The sequence below is a fragment of the Melanotaenia boesemani genome, chromosome 18, assembly GCF_017639745.1.
Source record: "Melanotaenia boesemani isolate fMelBoe1 chromosome 18, fMelBoe1.pri, whole genome shotgun sequence".
Classification (NCBI taxonomy): domain Eukaryota; kingdom Metazoa; phylum Chordata; class Actinopteri; order Atheriniformes; family Melanotaeniidae; genus Melanotaenia; species Melanotaenia boesemani.
In genome coordinates, this window is record NC_055699.1 from 3,252,303 (window position 1) to 3,276,083 (window position 23,781).

At 36.6% G+C, this 23,781-nt stretch overlaps 3 protein-coding genes across 3 annotated transcripts; all 3 read right to left on the bottom strand.

Annotated features, from left to right (window-relative positions):
- Positions 1-1,893: 1,893 nt before the first annotated feature.
- LOC121629199 (apolipoprotein D-like) lies at positions 1,894-3,407 on the bottom strand. The gene is made up of 5 exons (XM_041968806.1): positions 3,359-3,407; positions 2,906-3,021; positions 2,709-2,830; positions 2,423-2,508; positions 1,894-2,120 (listed from the first exon to the last, which is right to left on the bottom strand). Exons 2-5 carry the CDS (start codon positions 3,017-3,019, stop codon positions 1,894-1,896), a joined length of 549 nt encoding a protein of 182 aa, XP_041824740.1. The 5' UTR covers positions 3,020-3,021; positions 3,359-3,407.
- A 2,148-nt stretch (positions 3,408-5,555) lies between these two features.
- LOC121629202 (apolipoprotein D-like) lies at positions 5,556-10,201 on the bottom strand. Its single transcript, XM_041968810.1, has 7 exons — positions 10,153-10,201; positions 9,700-9,815; positions 9,502-9,623; positions 9,216-9,301; positions 8,698-8,913; positions 6,222-6,253; positions 5,556-5,801 (listed from the first exon to the last, which is right to left on the bottom strand). Exons 2-7 carry the CDS (start codon positions 9,811-9,813, stop codon positions 5,556-5,558), a joined length of 816 nt encoding a protein of 271 aa, XP_041824744.1. The 5' UTR covers positions 9,814-9,815; positions 10,153-10,201.
- An 8,268-nt stretch (positions 10,202-18,469) lies between these two features.
- On the bottom strand, positions 18,470-20,778 carry LOC121629083 (apolipoprotein D-like). The gene is made up of 4 exons (XM_041968594.1): positions 20,665-20,778; positions 20,467-20,588; positions 20,219-20,304; positions 18,470-18,936 (listed from the first exon to the last, which is right to left on the bottom strand). The coding sequence occupies exons 1-4, from the start codon at positions 20,776-20,778 to the stop codon at positions 18,710-18,712; spliced, it is 549 nt and encodes a 182-aa protein (XP_041824528.1). The 3' UTR covers positions 18,470-18,709.
- Between the last annotated feature and the right edge of the window lie 3,003 nt (positions 20,779-23,781).

The following is a 23,781-nucleotide window of genomic DNA, read 5'->3' on the forward strand; positions in this document are numbered from 1 at the left end:
TTGGGGTGGAGTGAACGGATCATGCGTTGTGTTGCATTTTGTTTCGGGTGTTACTCGCTATGGTGGTGCTGTTGTTTGTGGCATCTCTTGATCAGTTGAAATAGGTTGTTAGAAATCTCATGAGGAATTAAAATGGGTACCTGTAATGTAATGTACCCGGTAATGTATATTATCTGATCACATTATGTCATAGTCCAAGAGTGGAGGGAGACAAGAAGTAGGACCCAAATGCAGGACTGTGAGCCAAGAAGCAGGCAGACGTGGGAAGCGCTTCATTCTTAAACTTTTAATGTTCAGTCTAAGAATAAAGCAATAGAAACATTTTCTTTGTGTTTTCGCATCTCCTTTTAACTAAAAAAAAAAAGAAAAAAATGGTTGAGATAACAGTCAATAATGTTGTTATTGGTTATTAATGGTCAAAACTTGAAACAGTAATGGGATAACAAACACTTACTTTTGGTATAAAATACCTAAACCAAGTGGCAGAGATGACTCAGGTAGTTTTACTTCCACAAATTCTAAATAAGTTTAATTATAATCACTGAAAAAAAATAACTATCAAACTAAAGAGCAGGCAGTGAGATGGTTAAAAACAACAGTAACAAAAAAGTAGTGCTGCAAGACCGGCATGTCCCCAAAACTAAACTAGAAAAGATAGTCAAGCTGACAAACATGATAGGAAAAAGATATGACAACTGGAACAGGACTGACGAGGATCTGGCAAGGTGGAAAAGAAACTGAGAGGTAGGTATACAGCAGGAGCTAATTATTCATAAAAACAGGTCAAAAGATAAAAGACTCAACCTGAACCAAAAAAAAACAACAAAAAACAAAACAAAACAAAAAAAATGAATTACCATAATAAATGTTGATATTTCTATACTGATATATTGATAATGATAATCAAAGTGAGCACCGCTATTGAGTAGAAGTTTTGTTAGTTTACTGGTCTGCAGCACTTAGGTGTGTGTTAACACAATGCCAATCAGAAAAGACATAATCACTGATTTCAGGGAAAAACTGTTGCTGTCCATCAATCTGACAAACAAATTTTATATATATATATATTACTGCTGGGTAACAAATACAACTTTTTAATTTATAATGCAAGCATTTAATTGCAATTAACAGCATTTAAAAAAAAAAAAAGTGCCATTTTAAGTACTTTAACTAAGGGCTCCAGCTGATCTCTTTTAATGTTTTTGTCCACAATTTTTTATTAATAGGCATAAATATCTGCCAGTAAACCAGGGCGAAATCGGCCAGCTGCAGCTTTGAGTTTGGTCATGGAGCAGAAGTAAACGTCTCCTGCTCTGGAGCTGGGACTGATGCTCAGGACCGAGGCTTTTTAATGTTTATGGACGGTGGAGGGGCTTGATTCAGCATCGCTGCTCATTGAGAAGAGTAAATGTTACATGCTTTCACGTCAGTCTCTAACAGTCTCAGATATCATGCATATTAAAACCAAAATAAGCCTTTACACATCAAAAAATACCCCACCCCAAAAAATAAGGATATATTATATTTAAATGATCATGAAATCAAATAATTACAGCAGAATAAAGAAATAAGATCTTGGGGGTGACCCGGGTCACCGTCTGGATTCAGGAATTTTTATGCTGTTCTACATTCTACAGTCATTTAGCAGATGCTTTTCTCCAAAGCGACTTCCATCTGAGAGTAAGAACAACACAAGCAAGAAATCAAACAGGAGGAGACATCATTTATCATTTGAATTATATGATTTTCTTAAATCATAACAGCAGGTTAACTTCATACGACTGTTGTTAAATAAAATGATGTAATTCTGATTTATGAAAGGAAATGACACCAGACTATAAATTTAAAGGCAGCACTGCATGTCATTCAGCAGAGAGCGTCTCCATCAGCTTGTTAAGGGGTACAGCTCTGATCCACGGCGCTCATCTTGGAAACATTGATTCCTTTTTTCTGCAGCAGTTTTTTGGCATTATTTACTGTCATTGCAGGCAGGGTTCGTGACCGTCCAAGAATCCAAACATTTTGGTAGTTGAACAGGTTCAAGATGCTTGTACAGGAGAACACGAGGGCCACATTAGTGTAGTCAGTGCTTATAATCCAGTACGGGTGGAAGGGAGCAACTGGGAACAAAGATAATAAAGACAATTAATAACACAACATTTTCCAGAAAAAGTAAAAAAATAACTGAGGCCTTTGCCAATATTGTCATTCAGAAATAATTTATTTAACCAACATATGTGAAAAATCTGCAAATCTATCATACAAAATGTTACATTACCAGACGTTTTTTTCCCCATTTCTCTGTGATTTAGTAACACAATGAACAGAACCACTGAACTTAGTTATTTATGAGCGTAAAAGGTGAAAGAATAGAAATATAAGAAGACAACAGAGACAAACGCTCCATATAACAAATACTCACAATATGAGTAACGGATTCCAAGTTTGGCTGGGTGCTTTTTGTTCCGAATCACAGCTGTCCCTTCAACAGACCTCAATTTGTTTTGACTGAAAAACACACACACACACACACACAAAATAACTTGAATCACAGTTGGAGGTTTTTGATACCTTAATATAAGCATGACATGCCAAAGCTCCAGCTTAATCTCAAGCTGAATTTGGTGTAGTTTCCAATAATATAGAAGATTATTTTAAATTTAATAACAAATCAAATGAAGAAACAGTCACTGTGTCTCAGTACTCACAACATCTGAGTGTTCACCACCTTGATGGTACCATCTTTCCTCAGTGAATAGTCTACCTCATTACACTTTCCTTGAGCAAAGTAGGCAGGTATCTTCTCGATCTCATACCACGTTCCAAGGTACTTTAACAGAAGGAAGTTATTACATTGGTAGCTAGCAGTATAAACTGTGACCATGCATTATTAAGCATTAGTTACCTTGTCAAGTTTGAAGTTGGGCTGTACACTTGGAGTGGGACAGGGACCCAATTGAGTGATCTGAGCAGAGATCAGAGGCAGCATCAGGAGGAGGAAGTAGACGGCAGAGTTCATGGCTTCAGGAGACAAGTGAAGGTTACACCTGTTAGAAGAGAAATCCACCCGTTTACAGGTGTGTTTCTGTAGCTGCCAAAATGTGAAGGTAATACAAAAGTTGTGCCACAAAAACATGTCGCTGCTGGAAGCAGCATTTCCTCCAGTACAGCCACATCTCAGTACAAATATGTTGCATTGTGGGTAATACAGGCACAAAGTTTTAACAAAGAGGCAGGCAAACATGGGAAGGCTTTATTCTTAAATATTTAATCTTTACACTAAGAATAAAGCAATGGAATTTTTTTGTTTTCTTATTTCCTTCTAACTAAAATTAAGAATAAACCTTTTTTTTCCTACCTGAGTTGTGTGAAGATTTCAGGCCTGAGGTTGACTCAAAAATCCAGCAGCTCAGGCTCCGAAGACAGCACAGGCTCTTGTTCATGTTGCTGGCAGCACGGAGCGGCTTTTAAAGTGTTTTCATGTGCACATCCCTGCATTTTGAGATTGATGACGTTGTGATAAGTGATAAACAGCATGACTCATTCATGTCCCACAGTCCTGATAGCTGGTTATTTAGACTACCTCTAAATAATTAGTGCTACCTCATCATTAGGTTGTGTTTTACTCCACTGTTCCATTTCAACTTCATGTAAGTTTATCCTCACATTGGGAAAACCAGAAAAGCAAATAATATTTGGCTCAAACATGACCCACATCTGCAGTTTTATTTGGCCCATGTTTGATCTTGAATTATTATCATTTGATAAAAGTGTGAATGTGACTCCATACTGTCATGATTCATGGTTTATGTTCCTTGGTTTACTGACTCCATAAAGTCTAAACGCAGGTACACATCCTTTAGATGTGGCCCTAATCTATATTTTCTTTGGGTCTTTAGGTTATGTTTAAGTTTCACATCACTTGTTATAACCCATGTTAAAGGGGGTTTGTTACATCTAGGATATTTGGAGTTTATGGACAATACAACATATGACATAATGTAGAGCTGCAGCTAATTTTAATGTACTTTCATTTTATTATTCTACCAATATTATAAAACAATATATAAGATAATACCTGGTATTTATATATCATAAATATAATATATAAATATATAATAAATAGTGTTTCACCCTAAGACAATCTACAGATGAAACAGTACAAGACTGCACAGGACAAAATGGAGCAAACAATAGAAATGATGCAGCATTTACTCAAAACTGGAAAAGTCAGAACTCTATCAGGAGATAAGATTGATGAGTATTATTAGTTACAGCTGTTAAAGTGTAAGAAAAAATTGTACTCGATCAAACAGAATCGTACTAAGAGTACAAGACAACCTATGAATCCGTACGTAGAAACAGCTTATTCAGTAGAAGCTCTTAGAATTAGACAAATACAACCTCAGATAAACAATTACAAATTACACGGTGTCATTGTTTATTCAGCACAAGATCTTGCAAAAACAGCAACTTTTCAATGACTTGGACCTGTAGAAGCTCTTAGAATTAGGCAAATACAGTCTCAGATAAACAATTACATATATGTATATATATATATATATATATATATATACATATACATAGATAGATAGATAGATAGATAGATAGATAGATAGATAGATAGATAGATAGAGATTAGTGTTGGGCAACGATTAAAATTTTTAATTGCGATTAATCGCATGACGTGGTGCGATTAATCACGATTAATGTCTCTTTCCTTTCCTTTCCTTGGCTAAATATTTTTTTAAATCTATCTTTCTTGTCATTAGGTTGGATACCCGGGCCTTTTTTTTTTTCTTTTACATTATTTTCCACAAATATCTACATCCCTTAGAAGAAAGTCTGTTTATCCTCTTTTTATAAAGGTTTATGTTTTTCTTTATTTTAAAACCTAAAAATGGAAATAAAAATGTGGTTCTTCAAAAATAACAAATATCCTATGGTGACTCTTCATTAAAAATATATATTAATTTGCCTTTTTGAAAAGGTCTTGTAACATTTGCAGCTTTAAAGGAGTTTTTTTTAGCTGGCTGAGGGAAAAATGGCTCTTTGTATTGGAAAGGCTGCAGACCCCTGCACTAAACACATAACCTATAGACAACCTATGAATCCGTACGTAGAAATAACTTATTCAGCACAAGGTCCTGCAAAATATGACGGGCCATTTGAGACATTATTCAGAATTACCCTCTCACAGATACATACGAAATTTAAGTTATTCGTACATCATACTAAAACCTCTCGTATATCATACTGAAATTATTCACACATTATAGTAAAACCTCTCATACACAATACTGAAATTTCCTCTCATAATATACTGAAATGCTCTTATACACTATACTGAAAACATTGGCACACTATCGTAAAATGTCTGAAGTCACATTTCACTAGTATGTATGAAAGGAATTCTACTAGTGTGTGTGAGAGGGAATTGCAATTGAAAAGGAAGTTGCTTCAGTTGAAATGGAAGTCATGAAGTGGAAAAACAGGAGTGCATGATCATGTCAGGACCCAAACATATCCCATAATCATGGCATCATGGCTAATTGCTATTGGGTTAATCCCTCCACGTGCACGAAGATGTCCACCGCAGTGTCCAGGTTGTATTCCGTTGCAGGGAAAACATCCTCAGCCTTAGGGGTGAAGAAGTCCACCCTGCGTTGTTTCTCCTCCAGTGGAAGAAGCTTCCAGAAAGGGCAGGAAGCCTGGGAGGTCAATGCTAAGCCGGCATGGTGAGCACCGAGGCAGCGTTCGCATTTCCTGTGGAGGTCGGTGCTGAGGATGTAGACCGAACACTGGCGGACATGATGAAGACGATGATGATCGTGGATCAGGACTCAGTTCTGCTAGCAGGTGTAGCTGGGAGCCGATTGTCTGGTCTCATCCTAATTTATACTCGAGGCTGAGGTGGGGCCCACCCAGCAGCTGGGCATGGACTAAAGTCCAGAGGAAAGGACTGAGCGTACTTCTTAAAGAAGCTAAAATCATTTGATGTCTGATTGTTTTATGTCTTCTGTAAGTCTGTCGGAGAAAGTGTAATCTGCTTTCCAGCATCTGCTGGGGCAGCAGAACCAGAACCTGAGCCCAACTCAAGTAACTAAATATTAACTCTTTGTTAATGTGGTAGTAATACTATGAGTGGGGCCCTGGGAATGATACTTAGGCTGGAAACTACTTTTGGTGAAAGGGAGAAACAATTTCTAGTTAGCATTTACCCAGTCTGCCAGAATCTGTGTCCCCTGGATAACTGAGAGGTAGGTATACACCAGGAGCTAATTATTGATAAAAACAGGTCAAAAGATAAAAGACTCAACCTGAACCAAAAAAAACAAAACAACAAAAAAGCACTTAGGTGTGTGTTAACACAATGCCAATCAGAAAAGACATAATCACTGATCTCAGGGAAAAAACTGTTGCTGTCCATTAATCTGACAAACAAATTTTATATATATATATATATTACTGCTGGGTAACAAATACAACTTTTTAATTTATAATGCAAGCATTTAATTGAAATTAACATAATTTAATTGAATTTTAATTGAAAAGAGTAAAAAAAAGAAAAGAAAAAAAAGTGCCATTTTAAGTAATTTAGCTAAGGGCTCCAGCTGATCTCTTTTAATGTTTTTGTCCACACTTTTCATTAATAGGCATAAATATCTGCCAGTAAACCAGGGTGAAATCGGCCAGCTGCAGCTTTGAGTTTGGTCATGGAGCAGAAGTAAACGTCTCCTGCTCTGGAGCTGGGACTGGTGCTAAGGACCGAGGCTTTTTAATGTTTATGGATGGTGGAGGGGCTTGATTCAGCATCGCTGCTCATTGAGAAGAGTAAATGTTACATGCTTTCACGTCAGTCTCTAACAGTCTCAGATATCACCAGAAAAAGGCCCTGGATTAGTTGCTAGTGTTGGAATACGTCTGATTACCCCGAGTTTGTTTGATGAAAAGAATCACTGAACCCTGGTATGGTTCACACATTTATTTAGACGTAAGAGACTACATGAGCAATTCCACACAGATATATCTGGAGACTAACTAGAAGCAGAAACAAACGCTACGAGATCCAAGCAGAGTCTAAACACTCAGGAAGTGCTATCTTATTTTATACTTCACTCTCTGCCCTAGAAACCAATCCAGTCTGGTTAAGATGCTGTACATGTCTATGTGCTGTTCGAAAACAAAACATCTGTGTCAAAAGTCACTTTCTGTGTGTGTGTGTGTGTGTGTAGGAATCTGCTGTCTGTCCTGTTATGCAGCTTCAAGGCTGAGAGATAAGTATTCTCTTCTGCAGCTGTCTCCCTACTAACTGAAAACAAGCTTCACTATACCACTCATAAGCAGCTATTTATGATTATATCCTTCTGTTACCTGACTCCCGTACGTGTCACCTGTCTTAATTGTTTTCCCATCATCACACTGCTCACTGTTTTAAAAATAGAACTGCTAGAGGCGTCTGAAAACGTGCTAAATATAGCACCCAAGCTCTGACGTGCACAATAATGCAGTAATCATACTGGAAATCGTACACTGACAAACTGAAATTAAATTCATGGGAGAGTTTCGGGACTGTGTCAGTCCAAACTTCCCTGTAGGAGATTCCCATTTTTTATGAGCCTGAGAAACACAAAAAGGTTTAAGATCTTATCATCTGCTGTTCTGGCTGGAATGCAACAAAAACCTTGAAAAGAAATATGTTAGTTCTTAATTCCAATATTTTTATTTATTATTTTATTCCTTTCATTTAAATGAAAGATTTGTGGCTGCAGGTTTATCCAGAACTGCCCAAATATAAAATCAAAGTTTGTCCAACACTCATTCTTGCTCCTTTGTGAGAAGAGTTGACCTCTTTGACCTGTTAGACATCAAGTCATAAATTCCTGAGCAGTTCCAGTGTCCAACTTTCTGCTTGGAATAAGTTAACTGCTTCATCTGCATCTGAGATGTATTAGTTAATGAATGATAAAAAGCAAAGTTGTTGAGATGCATCCATCTGTTTCTTTGTCTGTAAAGGGAATAAAGCTACACTGCATAGCCTTTATATCAAAGCAGGAATGAAACCAGGACAAGGATTTAGATCGAATTGATTTTATTCTTTGCAACGATTACAAAAATTCTGGAATATATTGAATTAAAAAAGTGTAACTGTCTGAAATACGACAGCGAAACACCTTATCTGAACCAATGACATCCTTTTGCATGTAAACTAGAAAAGGAAAAGTTCTGATTGTTTTTTTCTGAATTATTGCCTCCGCCAAGGCCTGTCTGCCTGCTTGCTGGTAACATCATTTAAAAAAAATAAGGATGTATTATATTTAAATGATCATGAAATCAAATAATTACAGTAGAATAAAGAAATAAGATCTTGGGGGTGACCCGGGTCACCGTCTGGATTCAGGAATTTTTATGCTGTTCTACATTCTACAGTCATTTAGCAGATGCTTTTCTCCAAAGCGACTTCCATCTGAGAGTAAGAACAACACAAGCAAGAAATCAAACAGGAGGAGACATCATTTATCATTTGAATTATATGATTTTCTTAAATCATAACAGCAGGTTAACTTCATACGACTGCTGTTAAATAAAATGATGTAATTCTGATTTATGAAAGGAAATGACACCAGACTATAAATTTAAAGGCAGCACTGCATGTCATTCAGCAGAGAGCGTCTCCATCAGCTTGTTAAGGGGTACAGCTCTGATCCACGGCGCTCATCTTGGAAACATTGATTCCTTTTTTCTGCAGCAGTTTTTTGGCATTATTTACTGTCATTGCAGGCAGGGTTCGTGACCGTCCAAGAATCCAAACATTTTGGTAGTTGAACAGGTTCAAGATGCTTGTACAGGAGAACACGAGGGCCACATTAGTGTAGTCAGTGCTTATAATCCAGTACGGGTGGAAGGGAGCAACTGGGAACAAAGATAATAAAGACAATTAATAACACAACATTTTCCAGAAAAAGTAAAAAAATAACTGAGGCCTTTGCCAATATTGTCATTCAGAAATAATTTATTTAACCAACATATGTGAAAAATCTGCAAATCTATCATACAAAATGTTACATTACCAGACGTTTTTTTCCCCATTTCTCTGTGATTTAGTAACACAATGAACAGAACCACTGAACTTAGTTATTTATGAGCGTAAAAGGTGAAAGAATAGAAATATAAGAAGACAACAGAGACAAACGCTCCATATAACAAATACTCACAATATGAGTAACGGATTCCAAGTTTGGCTGGGTGCTTTTTGTTCCCAATCACAGCTGTCCCTTCAACAGACCTCAATTTGTTTTGACTGAAAAACACACACACACACACACACAAAATAACTTGAATCACAGTTGGAGGTTTTTGATACCTTAATATAAGCATGACATGCCAAAGCTCCAGCTTAATCTCAAGCTGAATTTGGTGTAGTTTCCAATAATATAGAAGATTATTTTAAATTTAATAACAAATCAAATGAAGAAACAGTCACTGTGTCTCAGTACTCACAACATCTGAGTGTTCACCACCTTGATGGTACCATCTTTCCTCAGTGAATAGTCTACCTCATTACACTTTCCTTGAGCAAAGTAGGCAGGTATCTTCTCGATCTCATACCACGTTCCAAGGTACTGTTAACAGAAGGAAGTTATTACGTTGGTAGCTAGCAGTATAAACTGTGACCATCCATTATTAAGCATTAGTTACCTTGTCAAGTTTGAAGTTGGGCTGTACACTTGGAGTGGGACAGGGACCCAAACGAGTGATCTGAGCAGAGATCAGAGGCAGCATCAGGAGGAGGAAGTAGACGGCAGAGTTCATGGCTTCAGGAGACAAGTGAAGGTTACACCTGTTAGAAGAGAAATCCACCCGTTTACAGGTGTGTTTCTGTAGCTGCCAAAATGTGAAGGTAATACAAAAGTTGTGCCACAAAAACATGTCGCTGCTGGAAGCAGCATTTCCTCCAGTACAGCCACATCTCAGTACAAATATGTTGCATTGTGGGTAATACAGGCACAAAGTTTTAACAAAGAGGCAGGCAAACATGGGAAGGCTTTATTCTTAAATATTTAATCTTTACACTAAGAATAAAGCAATGGAATTTTTTTGTTTTCTTATTTCCTTCTAACTAAAATTAAGAATAAACCTTTTTTTTCCTACCTGAGTTGTGTGAAGATTTCAGGCCTGAGGTTGACTCAAAAATCCAGCAGCTCAGGCTCCGAAGACAGCACAGGCTCTTGTTCATGTTGCTGGCAGCACGGAGCGGCTTTTAAAGTGTTTTCATGTGCACATCCCTGCATTTTGAGATTGATGACGTTGTGATAAGTGATAAACAGCATGACTCATTCATGTCCCACAGTCCTGATAGCTGCTTATTTAGACTACCTCTAAATAATTAGTGCTACCTCATCATTAGGTTCTGTTTTACTCCACTGTTCCATTTCAACTTCATGTAAGTTTATCCTCACATTGGGAAAACCAGAAAAGCAAATAATATTTGGCTCAAACATGACCCACATCTGCAGTTTTATTTGGCCCATGTTTGACCTTGAATTATTATCATTTGATAAAAGAATGAATGTGACTCCATACTGTCATGATTCACGGTTTATGTTCCTTGGTTTACTGACTCCATAAAGTCTAAACGCAGGTACACATCCTTTAGATGTGGCCCTAATCTATATTTTCTTTGGGTCTTTAGGTTATGTTTAAGCTTCACAACACTTGTTATAACCCATGTTAAAGGGGATTTGTTACATCTAGGATATTTGGAGTTTATGGACAATACAACATATGACATAATGTAGAGCTGCAGCTAATTTTAATGTATTTTCATTTTATTATTCTACCAGTATTATAAAACAATATATAAGATAATACCTGGTATTTATATATCATAAATATAATATATAAATATATAAATAGTGTTTCACCCTAAGACAATCTACAGATGAAACAGTACAAGACTGCACAGGACAAAATGGAGCAAACAATAGAAATGATGCAACATTTACTCAGAACTGGAACAGTCAGAACTCTATCAGGAGATAAGATTGATGAGTATTATCAGTTACAGCTGTTAAAGTGTAAGGAAGAATTGTACTCTATCAAACAGAATCGTACTAAGAGTACAAGACAACCTATGAATCCGTACGTAGAAACAACTTATTCAGTAGAAGCTCTTAGAATTAGACAAATACAACCTCAGATAAACAATTACAAATTAAACTGTGTCATTGTTTATTCAGCACAAGATCTTGCAAAAACAGCAACTTTTCAATGACTTGGACCTGTAGAAGCTCTTAGTATATATATATATATATACATAGATAGATAGATAGATAGATATTAGTGCTGGGCAATGATTAAAATTTTTAATCGCGAATAATCGCATGACATGCTGCAATTAATCGCGATTAATGTCTCTTTCCTTTAAAAAAAGGCCTACAGGTATATAAAGAAAATGCAGTAAATTTTGGTTCTCCAATCTGCGACTCTGGAGCTGCAAGTGTCTCTATGGACCTTCCACAATGCCTCGAAATACGTGGCTAAAATATTTTTTAAATCTATCTTTCTTGTCATTAGGTTGGAAACCAGGGACTTTTTTTCTTTTACATCATTTTCCACAAATATCTACATCCCTTAGAAGAAAGTCTGTTTATTCTCTTTTTACAAAGGTTTATGTTTTTCTTTATTTTAAAACCTAAAAATGGAAATAAAAATGTGGTTCTTCAAAAATAACAAATATCCTATGGTGGCTCTTCATTAAAAATATATATTAATTCGCCTTTTTGAAAAGGTCTTGTAACATTTGCAGCTTTAAAGGAGTTTTATTTAGCTGGCTGAGGGAAAAATGGCTCTTTGGATTGGAAAGGCTGCAGACCCCTGCACTAAACACATAAACACGTTTAGCAGCAGTTTTCTCTTTAAACAGCAACAGTTTAAATATTTCTTCATATATATTTATAAAATCAAAAATTTATGAAGGATGAAATGTTCAGGATTTACTAACTAAAAGGTAAAAAGTCAGCAGGATGAATTTAAAGCTGTGAAGCTGCTTCCTTTTAAACACAGAAGGAACAATATGTGATGAATATCAGCATCAGGTGAACAGACAGAAAGCAGGATTAGAATCTCACAGCTTCTAGATGGTGAGGAGAGAGAAATATTCACAACATGCACAATAACTTCCATCTATGCACCTTCAGAATTTCATCATCCAGATTTTTGGCCTATAAATACTCTAAACTTTTATTTTTAGCTTGACTGCATCTGCAGCCCCCACTACCGGTTGTTAAGGGGTTAATATCTCATTTCCGGGTGTAGCGTCAGGTCTGTAGATGTAACTATAGACATGTGTGGTATCCACAGAAAGTCTCTCCATGAACATGAACAAACGACTCCTCTACTGAAAGCTCACATCTCACAGATTCCACAGCTGGAAGTTTCATCTCGCTATGACCAAGATTCACCGAACCAGAGGCAGAAGAAGATCCGATTTATGCTTCAGGTTTGTAAAAGTCAGAAAGCATGTCTTACCTTTGCTGTCTTGCATAAAGTTAAACCACATTTATTAAAAAAAAAAAAAAAAAAAGTTTCTCTTTGTCTTTTGGGAGCAGTTTCCCTAACCCTAACCCTAATCCCCCAACCCAAAAATCACAATGTTCTGTCCATCAGTATGAGTTTTGACAAAGATAATTGTCGGTTCTTCTTCTTTCTTAAGTTCCAGACAGAAAACGTCTCTTCATGTTAACAATAGAGATGGAATTTATGGCTCTTTGAAGGGAGCCGGATCTTGAGGAGCCGTTCCTTTCAAAGAGCCATTCAAAAGACTGGCTCGTTCTCACAATATCTTACAAAATTTCACAATATATAAGAATGACAAACAATCAAAATATGTACCTATATAAAATCTACTATACAAGATTAAATAATTATAGGAAACGTATAGATAAAAAAGCGTAAACCTGAGCAGTCAGTGCAAATTCTAGTAAATGTTTTGGATAGAACTCAGTATTTGTTTCCAAACAATACTCTCTGCCCATAGATGCTTCACATGAACGGAGCGTGTTGGACATCAGACTTCCATTATGTCACACATGTTATTATTTTATTTTCATTTTACTCAAACTACTTCTTATTTACTTATTTATTCATTTATTCATTCATTCAGTCATTTTTAGCTGGAAGGGGTTGGGGGGGGGGGGGGGGTTGGGAAGGGGTTGGGCTTGGCGTGTGTGTGTATACGTGTGAAAAGATTTCATTGAGTGTTTTTATTCTTACGTTTTTAATCATGTAAAGAACTTTGTGTTGCCTATGGCATGAAAAGCACTTTGATTTGATTTGATGAAGGCAGTGTCAAAAGTTGGTATATAAAAAGAATGGCTCACAAATGAATGGCTCACAGCTGTGAATCGGTTCCCATCATTCATTTAAAAGAGTCGTTAAAAAGAATTGATTTGTTCATGAACGTCACATCTGTAGTTAATAAGCCCGCTAATTCTGATTACATCAGACGCTCCACTGCAGTAGGGAAGGGAGACATGAACGGCATGTTTCTGTCATCAAAGCTAGTGGCCAGCAAAAAAAAAAAAAAAATCTTAGCGCACTATTAAAAAAATAAAAAGCATTAATTAAGCACTTGTATATATATATATATATATATATATATATATATATGTATATATAAATATATATGTATGTATGTATATGACTCTGACCTCTGCTAAATGTACGCGCCAAGTCAGTTTTTGACGCTTCACGCGCCCAGTTCAGTTCAGAGAGGTGCAGACAGGAAATGAGACACGGGAGCAGTGTGTAAGCTTCTGGTATTTTTCAAAATAAAAGCCCCCGTGCAGATTTGTGCTGCTGAACCATAACCTCAAATCCTAAACACTGGTCTATTTTCAGGAGAAACAATGGAAAATTAAGTATTTTAAACTGTGACTTTGTTGCCTCTTATTCCCAACAAATTAGTTTACTGAATAAAAAATCTTAACAGTATTTATTTGTAAAGATTTTAGTGTCTAGTGAGATCATTGCTAAGTCGGTTGCTTATAATTAATGAATTTTAAATTCAAACTTTGTTCTTTTCTTTGTTCCAACTGTTCTGTGGTGAAACTGTTCTGTTCCACTTTGCCTCAGACCATCTTTTGGTCCAGAGAAGATGGTGGTGTTTCTGGATTTCTCTTTGGACATGGCTTTTTCTGAGCACGGCAGAGAGTTAACCTGCAAAATCTTTGCAAATTTATATTTAGTATTTTCTGATATTTTCCCACAATTTGTAGATGTAAAACATCTGTCCAGCATTTAAGAGACTCTGCTTCTCTGAAATGCTCTTATTCAGTCATACTGACCTGTTAACAATTAGTCGTCAAATGCTATTGATTTTTTTCCAATGAACGTTGTTGCTCCTGCTACAACTTTTTACAGATGTGTTCCTGCCATCAGATTCACTATCAGCTCATATTTTCAGTTTCATCATGTGGTATGTTGTTTATATTCTACTGGGAATCAAATATGGGTTTATAAGATTTAGAAGTAATTTAATTCATGTTCAGAACGCGCTCAGAAGGCATCGAGAATGTGCTCAGAAGGCACACTTGGATGCACGTTTTTGGCTAAAACGGCTTTAAGATTTCCCAGTGGACCGTGTTACTCTTGGGCCGGAGTCCCAGTGAAATAAATAAATAAATAAGTGGGAACGGGCCTACGATATAATCTATCTGAGAAGAATTAATAGTAGTGATGTACGGATTAATAGTGAAATATCTATTCATCCTATACCAACATTCATAAAACTAAACTTAAAAAAGTATGAACTACGTCTTCTTGTACCTGCCATAGGCATGTTAGAAAAAGATGCTGAGTGGCATGGCAGCAGCAGCAGTTTCATTAGTACAACACAGGGCAACTTCTAATATTCTATTTCCTTACACAACTGCTGTTACTGAATGACCTCAAGGTGGCAGAGTACATGAGGGAAAATGGACTAAAAATGGGACTGCCATGAACATTACACCATCCACTCCAATGTAGCCCATAGGTTCTGAAAACTGACTGTGGTGAGGTGGTAAGGCTATAAAAGATTTGTTGTGTTAAAAATAAGGGTGACAACACCAACTGGGGAAGTAAAACCCCCAGTAAAACTAAAAAAAAAAAAAAAAAAAAAGGTCTAAACAAATGCACCTCGGCAGATGGATTCCCATAAAAAAACTTATATTTTATTTCACAAATGCAATTTAAAAAGACCACAGTGGATTAAAAAAAATAAAAAAATAAAAGCTGACAATTCCCCAAAAAAACCTTTGCAAGGGGTCCAATCACATGGCCGTTTCAACCCTGTAAACGAAATGTTAATACATGCAAATCAAGAATACAAAATAAGCAAATCAAAATGAGTATCAAAAAACCAAAGAAACCAAACAATATTAGCAAACACTGGTCTACATCTACAGTGTGCGATCAGTCTAATTTACCCCTCTCCTAAATTATCACATTTTTGGGGCACAACACACACAATATGATCAAAACTGATTTTTTTTATCTTCACGTGTGAGGTCTTGACCAGATAAAAAATCTCATAAGATTAAAAAAATCGTTATGCGTGTACCAGGCCTAAGGTATAAGAGTAAACTGTCAGCCACAAGTTTGTTCCTCCACCTGCAGATGCACTGGAGGAGTGGGCGGAAATCCAGGCGGAGACAAAACAGCAGCCTCCTTCATGCATAGTAGCGTAGGGCATGAGAGAAGGATTTAAGCAGCATAGTGTCAAAAATGATTGATGGTTGACAGGTCAAAGGTCACAGGTGCAGGTGTTGATGATGTCATAAAACATCCTGACCAGGTTTATCTGAAGATATTTGAAAATACTTAAAAACCTATACAATAGGCAAATATTTAGTTTTGTTACCCTCAGATGTGTAGTGATATTTAAAACTCAAGTAAAAAAATCCACATGAATATATACTTTTTGTTTGTTTCAATAATCCTGCGATGTCAAACACACTGTCTAATGAATGCTTCATGTTTCCTGCACATGCAAGTGCTGGCTTCAAACTGTAAGTGTATAAAAAAAACTTTACACCATCTGCAAGTGAATTTGAAAAGACTTGTCTTGTTACACACATTCATGAGAAGCAGTGAAGCTCAAACAACCACAGAGGTGAGTTACCAAAGCACTGTCATCCATTTCCTGCATCCTTAGGATCTAATTAGGGGTCACATTGGCTCGAGCCTATCGGGATGGGCTGCCAGTCCATCACAGGGCCAACCCAGAGGCAAATAAGATAAACAACATGTATACACGGTTTTACTAGTGAATATTTACTAGTGAATATAGAATTAACAATTAACTTGACATGCATATTTTTTACTGTGGAAGGACGTATAAAAAATAAACATGCAAACTACACAAAGGCCCACCGAGCTCACTGTGCAGCCATCAAAAGAACAAGCTGAAGCAAAAGCTCCACTTTAAATATCACATTTTATTTCATGTCTGTCTTTTCAGGATATTTGTCTGGGAAAACAAAGCTTAAGTAACTTAATACACAGAGTCCGTGAACCACATAAAGTTCATCAGACTGGTGTAAACTGTAAATGAACTGAAGCCTGTCTCAGCCGGACAGTGTTTGATTTCATGAATGAAGATGAGCTTCAGTTAGGACGTGTACAGGTAGTATCTTTTGGAGGACTTGCTTAACTTTTGTCAGTTAATAGCATGCACATTATGACTCTGTCATGAAATCAGTCTCATCAGCCGCTCTCTGGGACCTACCAATGGTGTTTGGTACTTTCACAGCCTTTTCACGGACAAAATGACGCTTCAGAAAACACAAAATTACAAGAGAAATACAACTTTTTCTCGTCTCCTTTTTAAACTTGTCATATTCACATGAAGTGCATCTATTTGTAGGATTGGAAATGGATTGGAAATGAGTCAGAAAACACTGGCATGACTGTAAGCACGGTTCTTACAGGATGCTTTACGATCTTGCTGCAACTGTTAAACATGTTACAATTGTTTTTTGTGTAAATGTTGGAGAAAATGCTAATGTTGTTTATTTTATGGAAGCAGGACATACACTATTCCAACAGACAAAGAACATTCTTAAGTTTTCAATGAACCAATCACGAGAGCAATACATGCAAACATATGATGTTACACTCTGATGTTCGTGTGTCTCTAAGACAAAACCTTATATAGTCAAGACCTGAATGTGCCTGATAGAATGCTATGTTTAGGTTCTACCAGAAGCCTATCAGTGTTTTCATGACTAATGCCTTTGCATTGCTTAGATTATTTGGAGGAGAAGATTGTTGCACCAATGACTGGTTCAAGTCACCAGATGGCAAAGCTGACTGCAATGAAGTGCAGTTTATCACATGGAGAACACAAATATGTCTTTCAAGACGCAGAATAACACATAGCTGCACGTATACTCAGAATATTCCGCCGTCTTCAGGCACATGTCTAAAGAATGACACCCATCATGACCCCAAACATACTCTGATCTGATTGGATATGTATTCTATCACTTGGCCAACAGCACAAGAAAACATGCAATGAGCATTACCTGAGTGGACATGCTGACAGATAAGCATGATAATGACATCATCATTATGTGTTTCATATTACCAGGATCCATGCCTCTTTGTCCTGAAGTTACCCAAGTCCACAAAATACTATCTCATACTATATATAAGGTTATGTTATTCTGCATGGCCTTTATGTTAGACCAAGAATGAAACCAGGACAAGGCTTTAGATTGAATTAATTTTATTCTTTACAGCGATTACAAAAATGCTGGAACATACTGAATTTAAAAAGTACAACTTTCTGAAATAAGATAGAGAAACAATTTATCTAAAGCAGTGATATCCTGTTTCATGCAAAAAAGGAAAAAAAGTTCCAATTGTTTTTTTTTATGAATTATTGCCTGTGCCAAGCTCTGTCTGCCTGCTTATTAGCAACATAACTAAAACAGTTATAACGGATTCTAATTAAATTGTTAGGAAATGTAAGAAATGGAATAAAGAAACAAATGATTCAGTTTTGGGAGTGACTCGGATCACCGTCTGGTTCCAGGAATTTTGCCATTATATCTTCTAATTCAACAGATAATGTCCAGAAAATGACAAGATGACATCACGGTAGATGTTAAATACACTAACAGCTAACACAGATTGAAGCCATTAGAGAAAATGCAGATTTCTTCAAAAAATTCAAGACTATTTTAGCCATTTGCTTTATTCTGGTGTGTAAGGTTATGTTTCCAGGGTCAAGGAGTCTAAAAAAGATGTGGCATCTATCCTGATGATGGAAGTAGATACTAATATTGGCTTGAAGTATACATAAGAGTGTTGGCATGGGTTGGTAACTGGGTTGATTGTTTGGCTTTTAGGGGGATTTCTCAGGTGAGTGACCTATAGGTCTGAGTTCTTCTAGATAAGCAAAATTTTTCCCTCATTTTCTTTCTTCAAGAACTTCAGGACCTTTTCCCCCTTTTCAAATGAATGCAGTATGCTTCCACGCAATTATGCTTGTAATATTTCTTATATCATAAAAGCAGTTTAACTTCATAAGACTGCTGTTAAATAAAATGATGTAATGCTGATTTATGAAAGGAAATGACACCAGATGATAAATTTAAAGGCAGCACCCGCTGTGTGGCACAGATGAAGATGTCATTCAGCAGAGAGAGTCTCCATCAGCTTAAGTCTTGCAGCTCTGATCTGTGGCATTTAATTTGTAAATGTTGATTCCTTCTTTCTGCAGCAGCATTTTGGCATAATTTACTGTCACTACAGGCAGGGTACGTGAGCGTCCAAGAATCCAGACATATTGGTAGTTGAACAGGTGGAGAATGTCCGTACAGGAGTAAACGATGGCCACACTGGTGTAGTCAGTGCTTACAATCCAGTACGGGCTGTAGGGAGTAACTGGGAACAAAGATCATAAAGAAAAAGAATAAGATAACATTTTCTGAAACTAGTGAAAATTAATCATTCTTTTTATTTATTTGTTTATTTGATAGGGACAATAAACATGTATCACACTAAAACATTTATAGCCAAGGCTAATTTTCGCAATGTCCGTCCCTAAATGGGCTTTTAAAATACAAATACATTACATTTTCAATGCACAAAAACAATACAATTAGTTTAAAAATGTGTACAAACTTGATTTTCTTCAGTTTGTTTTTTTTTAAAAGCCCCTAAATCTAGGTTTCAATTCGGGTTCCACACGTTAGCAACCTTTACAGAAAAAGCTGACCCTGCAAGGGCTGTTTTTCTCCAAGGCGCTTTCACATTCCCACTGGAAGCCCCTCGTGTAACTGACCCCACTGCTCTTAGTGGGACTATAAGCTGTCCAATTTAAGATTATAAAACTTTATAAAACTTTCAAAATTAAGAAAATTTAATCTCTACAAAACCCCACAATGGTGAGTTCTAATGGTTTTTTTAGATAATATTTTTAAAGCTCTATTATAAATCATTTGCACTGCAGTAATTGCTGTACTCATTGCTTGTGAACAGGAGGTTATACAGTAACTGAGATGGGAGACAACCATTGCATGCATGAATACATTTGCCGATGGCAATGATAAACAGTCCCTTATGTGTCAAAAAGTGTACAAATTTGCCTTTGCTGTCCTCATAATCTGTTTAATATGACTTTCAAATGATAAATGAGTCTAAAATCAAGCCCAAATATTTTTTAACTGAAGCTTTTGCCAATATTGTCATTAAGAAATAATTTATTTAACTAAGATGTGTGAAAAATCTGCCCCATGTCATACAAAATGTTACTTTCCTGTTTTTTTTTCCATTCCTCTATGATTTAGTAACACAATAAATAGAACCATTAAACTTAGTTATTTAAATAGTAAACAGTCTCGATTTATATGTAGTGCTTTACTGTACGTGGAATGATACCCAAAGCGCTTTATGTTATACATCACATTCACACGGATGGCGGATGCTGCCATGCAAGGCGCTAACCATGACCTATCAGGAGCAATTTGAGGTTCGGTGTCTTGCTCAGGGACACCTTGACCTGAGCTCGACAGGCCGAGGATCGAATCGGCAACCCTCAGGCTACAAGACGACCGCTCTACCCACTGAGCCACGCCACACCTAAAGTATTTGGGAGCATAAAAGGTAAAAGAATAGAAATATAAGAGGACAACAGAGACAAATGCTCCATATAATGAATACTCACAATAAGAGAAACTGATTCCGAGTTTGGCTGGCTCCATTTTGTTCCGAATCACAGCTGTCCCTTCAGTCGATCTGAATTTGTTTCGACTGAAACACAAAAAACCTTTAACTTGAATCACAGTTGGAGGTTTTTGATACCTTAATATAAGCAAGTCTCCAGCTTAATCTCAAGCTGAATTTATAAAGCAGATTATTTGAAATGTAATATCAAATCAAATGAAGAAACAGACACTGTGTCTCAGTACTCACAAGATCTGAGAGTTCACCACCTTGATGGTACCATCTTTCCTCAGTGAATAGTTTGCCTCAATACACTTTCCTCGAGCAAAGTAGGTAGGTATCTTCTCGATCTCATACCACTTACCAAGGTACTGTTAACAGAAGGAAGTTATTACGTTGGTAGCTAGCAGTATAAACTGTGACCATGCATTATTAAGCATTAGTTACCCTTTCAAGGTTGAAGTTGGGCTGTACACGTGGAGTGGGACAGGGACCCCATTGAGTGACCTGAGCAGAGATCAGAGGCAGCATCAGGAGGAGGAAGTGGACGGCAGAGTTCATGGCTTCAGGAGACAAGTGAAGGTTACACCTGTTAGAAGAGAAATCCACCCATGTACAGGTGCGTGTTGTTACGACCCCGTCTCAAAATCCAGGGGACTTAGGGGTCGACAACAAAAACAAGCCGGACCAAACTTAAAGATATATACAACGTTTTATTGTAAACCCAGGTTCCAACACAAACACAAAACAAAACAACAAAAGGTGTCCAAGGTACAGGATATCTAGTCCGGTTAAAGTAAAATGAAAACCAATTAACCAAAGGTGTCCTCAGTTGAGGTAACAACAATTAACAATTAGCAAATACAAAATAAACAGTTCTCTTTACTTATATAACTTTAACAAACTATAAAATTTTTAACCACTATACAAACCAAAATCTTATTATACTTACTCTAAGCTTCTTTTGCAAACCAAACCAAGATCAATACCACAAAATAAATCAAAAGCTATTTAAACTACAAACCAAATATAGCTATAAAACTTGACTTAAAAGCTACTCACAAACGATGAGAGCGAACAGTCTCAATTTAACATAAACCAAACACAATCGTATATCTAACTATCGGGAAACCAAATGCTCTTACAATCAATCAAACCAGCTACTTCAACAACACAATGCCAGATGGGGAGCTGTGGGCCTAATGAACAGCTGGCACTTAAAGGCCAGGTGTTGCGCTGGTTGGAAGGCAGTCGTCCAATCAAATGTCCAAGTCGATTTCCCACTAGATGGTAAGCGTAGCTGGAGTCAACCAATCAGGGAGTCAGAAAAGCAGGGAGGTCTCTCAGATCCATAGCCAATCACGGAGTTGCAATCACACAGCAGTATTTGCATTAACACAGAACCTGGGATGTGATAGTGTTTCTGTAGCTGCTAAAACGTGAAGGTAATACAAAAGTTGTGACACAAAAACATGTCGCTGCTGGAAGGAACATTTCCTCCAGTACAGCCACATCTCAGTACAAATATGTTGCCTGCTAAGAGAGTCTCAGCTAAGGTTGATCTCCTTTGACGAGGCTGCAGCCTCATTGGACTCATCCATCTCACAAGATAGTGGGAGAGGGGTTTAGATTTTCTATTGTTATTTATTACTTTGTCTATTCTTTATGTAGAATTATGATTATTTAGATTTCTGTTTCTCTAATGAGTTAAGAGTCTTAATTGTTTAAGTTCTGTTGTGAATCAGTTAAGTTTATTAAGTTAGTTGAAGATAGTTATGTTTTTCCCTCGTTTCAAAATGGTGTGGTCAGCCAGTGTATATAGTTTCCCCTGTGTGTCCGTTTGTTAGGTCGTTAGTTTTCAGTTCCTTATGTTGACTTTCTGTTCATTTGACCTCTTTTATGGGCCCAGAGTCTTTACTTTGGAATTTGTATTTTTTTTTTTTTTTTTGTAAAATTAAATGTCAAAAGACTTTTTCTTAAAAAAACCTCCTGTACTCTCTTCATCCTTGGCCTCGGTCCCTCACAGTAATACAGGCACAAAGTTTTAACAAAGTCAAAGTCGGGTAGTCAGTGGAAAGAACGTTAAACTTTAGATATGAAATTGGCCCCCATTAGGCAAGGAAAGGCAAATGTATTTGTATAGCACACTTTATGCACAAGACAATTCAAAGTGCTTCACATAAAATATTACAGCAGGGTACAGAAAGCGCATATAAAAAATAAAGATAAAAATAAATGCAATTAATGTAATAAAAACAGAAGTAAGATGCTAAAATAAAATAAAGTGCAAGAAATAAAGTTAAAGACAATATTAAAACCAGTTTCCAGCTTAAAAGAACCAGATGTAGATTTTGACTTCTAAATAAAAGCCACTAAAATGCAGCCGAGAACAGGTGGGTCTTTAACCTGGATTTAAATAAACTGAGTCTTTCAGCTGATCTGAGGCTTTCTGGGAGTTTGTTCCAGACATGTGGAGCATAGAAGCTGAATGCAGCTTCTCCGTGTCTGGTTCTGACTCTGGGAACTGATAAGAAACTGGAACCAGATGATGATTATAAAAGCTTATTGAATTTTCTGAATGAGAAGAAAAAGGTTTTGTAGTTAGTAAATGTTTAGTTGTTGCTCTCAGTAAAGCAAACACTGGACCATTCTTTATTAAATGTGAGGAGATAATGCTGTCCTACAATTCCTACAGTGTTATGTCACCGTCCATGAGTGGAGGGTGACGAGGAGTAGGACCCAAATGCAGGATTGTGAGCCAAGACGCAAGCAGACATGGGAAGGTTTTATTCTTAAACTTTTAATGTTCACACTAAGAATAAAGTAATGGAAATATATATATATATGTATATATTTATATATTTGTATTTTATAATTTTGTTCTAACTAAACAAAAAAAAAGGTTGAGATAACAGTTATTAACAGTTTTAATATTTTTTATTAATGATCAAAGCATAGATGACTAAGATCATTTCAGTTTCACAAATTCTAAATAAGTTTAATTATAATCACAGAAAAATTACTTCTATCAAACTATAGAGCAGGGAATGAAATGGTTTAAAACAACAACAACAAAAAGTAGTGCTGCAAAGCCGGGATGTCCCTAAAACTAAACTAGGAAAGAAAGTCAAGCTGACAAACATGATGGAAAACAGACATGACAAACTGGAACAGGTTGGATGAGGATCTGGCAAGGTGGAAAAGAAAGTGAGAGGTAGCTATACACCAGGAGCTAATTATTCATAAAAAGCAGGTAGTAAGGTAAAAGACTCAACCTGAACCAAAAAAGGAAACAAAACCCATATACTATCATTCGTGTCATGAAAAAGAAAGTTACATATATCAGAACACAACTAAAATAATCTGGTTTTAACCAAATAAATTGAGTAAATGAACCTCAGATGAGCAAGAACATGTAGGATATTGTACAGGTCTGCAGCATTTAGGTGTGTGTTAACACAATGCCAAGCAGGAGAGACATAGTCACTGATCTCAGGGAAGCAACTGTTGCTGTCCATCAATCTGGGAAGGGATATAGGATCATTTCCAAACTCCACTGCTTTA

Bases quoted from the DNA above. Each gene is read 5' to 3' on its own strand.
- LOC121629202 (XM_041968810.1), bottom strand. From the start codon at position 9,813: ATGAACTCTGCCGTCTACTTCCTCCTCCTGATGCTGCCTCTGATCTCT. The intron at 9,302-9,501 runs GTGAGTACTGAG...TGTGTTTTTCAG, and splicing joins GTGGTGAACACTCAGATGTT to TCAAAACAAATTGAGGTCTG. The intron at 6,254-8,697 runs GTACCCCTTAAC...CCTACCTCTCAG, and splicing joins GAGCGCCGTGGATCAGAGCT to TTATCCAGGGGACACAGATT.
- LOC121629199 (XM_041968806.1), bottom strand. From the start codon at position 3,019: ATGAACTCTGCCGTCTACTTCCTCCTCCTGATGCTGCCTCTGATCTCT. The intron at 2,831-2,905 runs GTAACTAATGCT...CTTCTGTTAAAG, and splicing joins CCAACTTCAAACTTGACAAG to TACCTTGGAACGTGGTATGA. The intron at 2,509-2,708 runs GTGAGTACTGAG...TGTGTTTTTCAG, and splicing joins GTGGTGAACACTCAGATGTT to TCAAAACAAATTGAGGTCTG.
- LOC121629083 (XM_041968594.1), bottom strand. From the start codon at position 20,778: ATGAACTCTGCCGTCCACTTCCTCCTCCTGATGCTGCCTCTGATCTCT. The intron at 20,589-20,664 runs GTAACTAATGCT...TTCTGTTAACAG, and splicing joins CCAACTTCAACCTTGAAAGG to TACCTTGGTAAGTGGTATGA. The intron at 18,937-20,218 runs GTGAGTATTCAT...CTTTGTTCCCAG, and splicing joins CGGAATCAGTTTCTCTTATT to TTACTCCCTACAGCCCGTAC.